Consider the following 7,752-nt stretch of genomic DNA (forward strand, 5'->3'; position numbering starts at 1 on the left):
GCTTATGGTATTAGGGAATACCTACTTTTGTAACTCTTAAAACTTTGAGATCCTTGAATCTCCAGCTTGTACCTTGATTTGGTTTGAATGAATGAAATCATGTGTTTGTCCAAAAAAAAAAACATACCAAATGGATCGGCCGACAAACCCCAAAGACCAACTTCTAAATCTAGTAGTCAGTAAAGTGTACACATAAGCTTTCAAAAAAGCACCAGTGGTCTAGTGGTAGAATAGTACCCTGCCACGGTACAGACCCGGGTTCGATTCCCGGCTGGTGCAATTAATTTTAGGCCCTCTCTTCTATTTTGCAGACAAGCCCGATACTGTTTAAAAATAGGCCCAATACTGTTTCAACATAAACAAAAGGCATTATTACATGATGAAACATATTTTTGGTTTTCTTTTCTTCTTTCCCAAGATCAAAATTTTTGAAGAACACTCTCTCGGAACAACTCCTTGTGACGAAATCGATGGCGAATTCGGAGACGGTGATGGCTATGATCAGATTAGCTAGACCTCCTTTTCGAAACAAACACGATAAGGTCGCTTTCGCTATTCACGCTTCTTTCATCTCTTCCGGTTACATCCTCACTGCCACCGGACGGCCTGCCTTCGCCGACGACGCTCTCTCTTCTTCTTCATCTCAGGGTAAGTAATTGGTTTCGTTTTTGGGGGTTTTAGGGACTTAGGAGCTTCTTCGAATTTTTTTTTTCTAGGGTTTAGGTTTAGGATTCTGATTGATTTTGTTGACTATTTTGTTAGATGATGTTGGTATCGACGGGTGGAACGAATTTGAGGGAGAGTACGCGTTTGTCTATGCGAATCCGAAGAAAGGATCCAAGAAAATTTTGGTAAAGTGTTTGGCGATTGATGATAAACTTGTTGTTGATGCCATAGCTGATGGTGGAGCTGAACCTGCTCATCTCGAGATTAAGTATGTCATGATTCATCTCTCTTTGTATTTGTTGTGGTGATCGATTGTGATTCTTTTTTTTTTTGCAAATCTTGAGGGGTTAGTAAAGTTTTCTGCTTTTTTGTGTGCAGAGTTGAGGATTATGCTCAGGAGAGCAACGAGGGGAATTACGCTGCGCAGTTCAAGAATTTGGACAAGTTGGTGACTGATTTGCAGAGTGGAATTGTCGATAAGCTTGATGAAAAACCCAAACCTGTTTCTTCAAGAACTCAGTCCAGGTGATTCCTTTATCAAGCACTTAGAATTTTTTATTGCTCATAAGCTGTTCGTAGATGCCTCGTAGTGTTTGAGTTAGTGTATGAATTGTAGCTTGCAGTGTCACTTCACTTAACTCTATTCATGTAAACATAGATTTGCTCATTCGTATAGTTGTTTTGTATATGCTTTAAGACACACTGAAGTAATGTGTACAGAGTCTACTGACTTTGTGAGTCTATTCATGTGAACAAGGTTTTGACTTGTGTGGTACATGTAATTCTCTTTGTGAAATTTTGTTTTGTGGAGGCATTTGTTAGTTGGACCAGGATGGATATGTTTCCTTATTCTTGAAGTATATTTTATGATCCCCATTTTTATCATTGGTTGCTTGCAGCTCTGAGACAAATGAAGAGCCTAGACCTTACGTTGATATGCCTAATCCATTAGGCCCTCAGATTCACCCCTCAGGGTATATACATCAACTTCTACTTTTCTGTGCTTAATCTTACGGAAACTAAAATGTATCGCGTAACTGTATTTATTTCCTAGGGTGGTAGTTCCTCCAATACCCGGTAATGGAGGTTACAGTGATCTTTTCCCTGGCCCAGGTGCTGGAATGTATCCTGGAAGGTTTGTTATCAATATTTATACTTTCTACAATACAACTGTATCACTTCATTTCATTTTTAATGTCACTCACCACATATAATTTATATCTTCCCCAGGGGTGGTTTTGGGGATGGAAGCATGCTTGTAGGTAAGAGCAATCCTTCTTGAGAAACGAGATATTTTAATCGCTTACTTGATTATAATTTGTTAAACTGATTGTGTTTGGTCGCAGGGCCTGGTGATCCTCGCTTTTTCCCATTTGGTGATGGTTCTGATCGACCTGGCTTCATGGGACCACCACAACCGTAAAATCTCTTTCTTTTTACACAGATGCTCATAGATATTCACAGCCATAGATTTGAACACATGAAAAGCTCTCTAAATTGTTTCTGACAAATAAGTGACCATGGATCTTGTTTTGGTTTTGACAGGGGTGTGCCACCTCCTGGTGCTCGTTTTGATCCTTATGGCCCACCTGGTGTTCCAGGATTTGAGCCTGGCCGGTTCACAAGGTAGTAATCTTGTGCATATATACTAAACTTCACAGCTGTTTTGCAAAAGGTTTTGACTTTTGTTTTTATGAACTGTGTGTAGGCAACCTCCAAGAAGGCCAGGAGGCGGGCATCCAGATCTCGAGCATTATCCCGGCGGTTCCGATTTTATGTAATAAAGTATGTGCACAACTTAAAGTCTGGCAGTAACTATCATATAGACTTGGTTTGCTTTTTATCAGCTGTTTTGTTTTCCCTTGGTGTTGGTTTTATCCCCAGCTGATTGTTTATAACTTAAATAAATATAAATAAAGTTTTGGTTTAGTTTTAGTTTGCTTCTAAGTTTTCTTTGGCCAAGTCTGAATTGGTCGCCATATAGAGAGACAATCGCTTGAATATATAGGGAATTTTGAAAACTAGAGCATCATCTTCTTTTGTTTCAATTACACTCCGTTTTGGTTTCAATTAGTTTATTGGTGATAGATCGACTTGTAACTAAGGTGTATTAGTGTTGCCAAAATGACGTTAAGAAAATCAATTGAAATAGAGAGTGAAATCATATCATATATATATTGATATAGAGATCCATTAACAATCACACTGATACATACAGTATAAACATTATTGTTATTCATATAATATACGGTACATGGAGACAAGTAATCCAAGCTTCCACATAAAGTTCAGTTATGGCTCCTTTATCCTTTTCTAATCGTCAACACTTTACGGAAGTGTGTATGCTGTAAGCAAAAGGAAACAAGAAAAAAAAAACAAGTAAACAACATTAGTCAGATATGTTATGAAAATTGAGTAAAAAGCAGAATGTAAAGATATAACAAACATAAAGTCAGATACAGTATAAAAAATACTTACGTCCGCACTTGTAACCAACAGGGCGGTTAGCGAAATTGCAGCGTTTAGGGATGGTAAGGGCAACCTCAGGCTGGACGCCTGAGGCTTTGGCCGTGTCGGAAAGAAGAACAGCACAGAGACATTTAGGGTTCTGAGAAAATCTCTTAATCTGAGCACAACAACCTCCTGGCACGGCGGCGTTAGCATCCTGAGCTGCACCTGCACATGGAGCCAGCTTCATCGCCTCATTGTCCGGCGAAGATCTACCACACTCCCCTGCACCGTCAACGACAGCTCCGACGAGGAGGATCATGCCAAGAATGCAGATAAATTTCATGGAAGATACCATTAATTTTGTTTCTTGGAGGTGTTTGAAAATAATCAAGATTGTGTGTTTAGTCGATCTTGTGTTGTGGGTTTGAATTGCATTCTTGAACGTGAGATTTATATAGCGGAAAATAATGAGCAGTTCTGATGCACTGAAGGTAGTGGAGTAAGCACTTGAGTTGAGTGAGAGCCTGAGAGGGAGATAGTGTTCTTACCAACAACGTCAGTAACAGGTGTTGATGTCTAAGAGATCAGTGAACAAACCTCATAATGCTTATTTTTTGGATTATCAAATCGTATGGTGGATTTGTGGGAGTTGTGTCATCACCGTCCTTGTGGCTATTTTAATATCATTATTGCTTGTTAATGTGAAGTGAACATATGAAACTACTTTGATCTCTCTTATTAACAATTCTGAATTTGGATACTGAGTATTACCACATGATGGTCCGAAACTATGTTTCCGGGACATTAGACCTCTCCAATGAAGCTTGAATTTATTCTAAAAAACCTTGTACCTCAAGTTAAGGCCTTGAGGGTTACTATTGATCTAGTTTTCCCTGTTTCTGTTTGTTAATACTAGAAACTGGGCTTTAATCCATCTGGCCCGTATAACTTGGGCTCGTAACCCTGATTTTACCACTTTGCTTTGTTTTTCTTCTTTCCGTCTCAATCATCTCAATATTATTACGATTTGCTTCTGTTTGTAATCAATCTCATCGAATTCCAAACAGATCATTACGATTGCATGCAATATAAATAATTAAAATCACCACAAAATCTACGATATTTATTCGTGTATATCTATTTAACATTTCCTCGACTTTGTCCTTATATTATTTGTTTTCTATTAGTCAATGATCCGTGTGAAAGAATCCAACTGCTCCATGTGATTTCTGTAAGGGAAATTAATTTTAAATATTTGTGGGTGTACAAATTATGTAAACGAGCCCACCACAAATCACAGCAAATCACATGGAGTGATTCCGATTCCAGCAAAACATGGCGAAATAAATAATTGAAATCATAAGCAAGAAAAAACACAAAACTAGAACGAGAAAGAAAGTTCTAGGGTCCTTTTTTTTTTTTTTTTTTTTTGGCTGTCAATTACAAATATAAACCAACAAAGATGTTGTTTTCATTATTATTAAAAGCATAAAATGCGATGATTATTATGGTAGGAAGGAGGACATAAAGACAGCTTTTTTATTTTTTGTAAGAATCGTTATCCTTGACAACTGTGACAGGGCAAGGCGCGTGTTGGATCACAAAGCTGCTCACGCTGCCCATTATTATCCTGTTCCATAATACTGAAATTATTAGTATTACACTTGGAAAATAATAATTTCATTACACACTGACAAGTTACAAACAAAAAACAAACGGTTCAAATTTATAAGAGCATCCAATGATAAATTCAGGAATAAACGAAAGACAAGTGTGTTTTAAAAAAGAAGTTGTGACCACATCATATTAGTATTAAAAATCTTCCAGACTTAAAAACTAAATCCTACAAATTTGTTGTCTTCTTAATTTATATGAGACAACAACAAAAATCAAAGCTAAACCGGCTAAAAAGCTAAATCATCCATTGTCGTTTTACGCTGACCTTATCCACTTTTTAGGTTGGAGGTAACTATCATAAGATTCTTTTTATTTTTATTTTTTTTTGGTTTTAATTATCATACAAGTCAATCATTTTAATTTGTTCTTCCTCTAAAACAGAAATTTTGTATCACAAAAAAAAAAAAAAAAAAATGAAGTTTAATATTATAATACAAGTAAAAACGTAGTCAAAAGGAAAATGAGATAGTGGTTTTAGATTGAAAAGGTAAAAAAAAAAAAAAATTTACCTCCGAAGGGCACTGAGTCCTCTGCTTCCCATGACAATAGAGTCGAGTTTTAGATCTTTAACAGCATCAACCAGCTTCTCTCTTGCATCTCCCCAGTACAGTTTCGTCACTACATGCACCTTTTTAATTTCAATAAATTAACCACCATTAATTAGTTTCTTTACCAATACTAAGTCTTTAGAAAAAGAAAAAAAAAAACGTATGTATTTGTGAATCGGATAAAAACCTCTTTCTGCCTCGAACCAGTGTCGAGCATATCAAGACATGCGATGTCGATTTTGACACCATATTTCTCCATAGTCTCTGGTTCCCTAAACTCCGCCAACGGTATGAGAGCTGCAACACCAGATAAAACCGGATTAAACCGATAGATCATCCATAAAAAAAAAAAAAAAAAAAAGGAACAAAAGTAGCTAGGAGTAAACTTACGAGAACCGGATTTGAACCAGAGGGAGTTACGAGCTTCGTCTTCAGAGATTGGAAGCGTGTGGATAACATATATAGTGTCTCCTTTATCTGCCAAGTTATCGAACGCCCATTGAAGAGCGTTCTTGCTGCTCTCCGAGAAATCCATGGCGATCCCGATCTTCCTGTCTTTTGGCATCTTTCTTGATTTATTTTTTCAAGAAACCTTTTGAGATGGTTCTGTTTTTTCTTTAAAATGGTGGTGGTGTTTGTGAGAAGTTAGCTTCATCACAACGTTTTAAGTTATATATACAACTTTGGAAGTTTCGTCGATGCTTCGTCCGATGTAGGATCCATTATGACTCATTTGTTTGCATCTTGACCGTCCATTTTTTTAATCCTACGGTATCAACCTATAGTATGAGAGCATATTTTTTTTTGTTTCTTATAATAATTAATTATTCTTGATTTTTAACCGACATATCCAATTATCCATAATGAAATCTTGTTTTATTGGTGTTTAGAAGCATTACTAAGCAACGAATCCAATTACGTACAAGTTTGTATTATATAACTAAAGTTTAACAAATTCATTGACTGCAGAGTTTTAAAAATTTAATATACAGCTAATCTTTTTTGTTACATAAGTTTACTTTGACAAACATTCATCTTTATTCTATAGATTTTATTTAGTCTATATAGTATTTACATATATTAAAAACTCTAGATATGTTTAGACGACTTTGGCCCCCAACACATTAATAGCGAAAATTATCTTATATGTTGATATGTTTTGAATCTGATCACCGCTAAACAATAAGGATCTCATTATATTAGATGGCTTTATTTAGTATTAAAATTAAATTTCTGGCAGTGTATCAACATTAAATGAGTTTGTTTTACCGGTGGATTAGGATCGACATGTGATCGCTGAGTTGTAAGCCAGATTGTCATGAAGTTGCACGTTTTGATTATGGATAAAAATAATGATTATGAATAAAATGATATATGTAAATGACTAAATTAATGTAAAACACACAAAAAACAAACAAACAATCTTTGTCTAAAACCTAGTTGGTGGGATCAGAAATATCGGTGTGGTGAAAAAGCTTTTACAGTGGCGAGGTCGTGGTTCCGTTTATTTTACTCATTTTAACGTGCAATCTCTTTTGTAGTATCTAACAGAATGTGAACTGATCGTATGAGTAGGACTATTTGCATTAGTGATAATGGTTTTTTTTAATCTTCCATGTCAACCCAATATGAATACATTTATGATGATCAGAGCAACTTACGGTTTAAGAAGCGTTGGGCATTCCCCTATTAGTATGATATTGTCAGCTTTGGGTTCAGGTAGCAAAGTCCGCACAGATTTTTTATTGGGCTCCTTCCCAAAAGGTCTCATACTAATTAGAGTTGGTTTTGGCTTATATTTTAGAAACTTATTTTCTAATCTTCAGATGTGGGACATTGTTTGTATCCCAACAAACCTCCCCTCAAACTATGTACCACGATACTTTGGCCTTTCCTTCAGCGAAACCCAGGTACCTAGGCTCCGATACCCCTTTATTCCTGAAGTATTCTTGAGGCACCCTTAATCATGTCATCTTTTTGAGAGATCCTCCCACACCGAACATAGAGCCCACACCCATTCCCTTAGGTCTACTTTTTGACCTAAGCTCTGATACCAATTGTTGGGCTTTCCAAGCCCAAGCCAACTCCCCTATTAGGATGATATTGTCCGCTTTGGGCCCAGGTGGCAAAGCCCGCACGGATTTCTTATTGGGCTCCTTCCCAAAAGGCCTCATACTAATTGGAGTTGGTCTTGGCTTATATATTAGAAACTTATTTTCTAATCTTCAGATGTGGGACATTGTTTGTATCCCAACAAACTCTCCATGACCTCTTATTTATATAAATCTTAGCAACCCCTAAATCTATATGGAAAAGGAAAATTTACAAAACTTCTAATATTTAGACCTTATTTGTATTTCCTATTTTCTATCTCTTCTAGCATCTTCTAGGAAGAGATTACTTAGTCTCC

The 7,752-nt window shown here is 36.5% G+C and overlaps 3 protein-coding genes and 1 non-coding gene across 4 annotated transcripts; 2 read left to right on the plus strand and 2 right to left on the minus strand.

Moving 5' to 3' along the window:
- The first annotated feature begins 208 nt into the window (after nucleotides 1-208).
- TRNAG-GCC (transfer RNA glycine (anticodon GCC)) lies at nucleotides 209-279 on the plus strand. The gene has a single exon. It is a non-coding gene; the product is annotated as a tRNA-Gly (tRNA).
- Nucleotides 280-357: 78 nt separating this feature from the next.
- Nucleotides 358-2,601, plus strand: LOC104791665 (putative proteasome inhibitor). The gene is made up of 9 exons (XM_087454170.1): nucleotides 358-648; nucleotides 763-934; nucleotides 1,045-1,191; nucleotides 1,566-1,640; nucleotides 1,721-1,801; nucleotides 1,897-1,928; nucleotides 2,013-2,085; nucleotides 2,212-2,292; nucleotides 2,375-2,601. Exons 1-9 carry the CDS (start codon nucleotides 471-473, stop codon nucleotides 2,445-2,447), a joined length of 912 nt encoding a protein of 303 aa, XP_087310296.1. The 5' UTR covers nucleotides 358-470; the 3' UTR covers nucleotides 2,448-2,601.
- Nucleotides 2,602-2,815: 214 nt separating this feature from the next.
- On the minus strand, nucleotides 2,816-3,696 carry LOC104791669 (uncharacterized). The gene is made up of 2 exons (XM_010517608.3): nucleotides 3,145-3,696; nucleotides 2,816-3,011 (listed from the first exon to the last, which is right to left on the minus strand). Exons 1-2 carry the CDS (start codon nucleotides 3,470-3,472, stop codon nucleotides 2,995-2,997), a joined length of 345 nt encoding a protein of 114 aa, XP_010515910.1. The 5' UTR covers nucleotides 3,473-3,696; the 3' UTR covers nucleotides 2,816-2,994.
- Nucleotides 3,697-4,489: 793 nt separating this feature from the next.
- On the minus strand, nucleotides 4,490-6,929 carry LOC104791670 (universal stress protein PHOS32). Its single transcript, XM_010517609.3, has 4 exons — nucleotides 5,733-6,929; nucleotides 5,530-5,639; nucleotides 5,304-5,422; nucleotides 4,490-4,747 (listed from the first exon to the last, which is right to left on the minus strand). Exons 1-4 carry the CDS (start codon nucleotides 5,905-5,907, stop codon nucleotides 4,657-4,659), a joined length of 495 nt encoding a protein of 164 aa, XP_010515911.1. The 5' UTR covers nucleotides 5,908-6,929; the 3' UTR covers nucleotides 4,490-4,656.
- Nucleotides 6,930-7,752: the final 823 nt, after the last annotated feature.

The sequence above is a fragment of the Camelina sativa genome, chromosome 6 (genome assembly GCF_030686135.1).
Source record: "Camelina sativa cultivar CO46 ecotype springtype chromosome 6, ASM3068613v1".
Classification (NCBI taxonomy): domain Eukaryota; kingdom Viridiplantae; phylum Streptophyta; class Magnoliopsida; order Brassicales; family Brassicaceae; genus Camelina; species Camelina sativa.

Coding starts and splice junctions, on each gene's coding strand:
- LOC104791665 (XM_087454170.1), top strand. CDS start 471: ATGGCGAATTCGGAGACGGTGATGGCTATGATCAGATTAGCTAGACCT. Junction 1,192..1,565: donor TCTTCAAGAACTCAGTCCAG/GTGATTCCTTTA, acceptor GGTTGCTTGCAG/CTCTGAGACAAATGAAGAGC. Junction 2,086..2,211: donor TTCATGGGACCACCACAACC/GTAAAATCTCTT, acceptor TGGTTTTGACAG/GGGTGTGCCACCTCCTGGTG.
- LOC104791670 (XM_010517609.3), bottom strand. CDS start 5,907: ATGCCAAAAGACAGGAAGATCGGGATCGCCATGGATTTCTCGGAGAGC. Junction 5,423..5,529: donor CTGGTTCGAGGCAGAAAGAG/GTTTTTATCCGA, acceptor GAAATTAAAAAG/GTGCATGTAGTGACGAAACT. Junction 4,748..5,303: donor GGACTCAGTGCCCTTCGGAG/GTAAATTTTTTT, acceptor ATTATGGAACAG/GATAATAATGGGCAGCGTGA.
- LOC104791669 (XM_010517608.3), bottom strand. CDS start 3,472: ATGGTATCTTCCATGAAATTTATCTGCATTCTTGGCATGATCCTCCTC.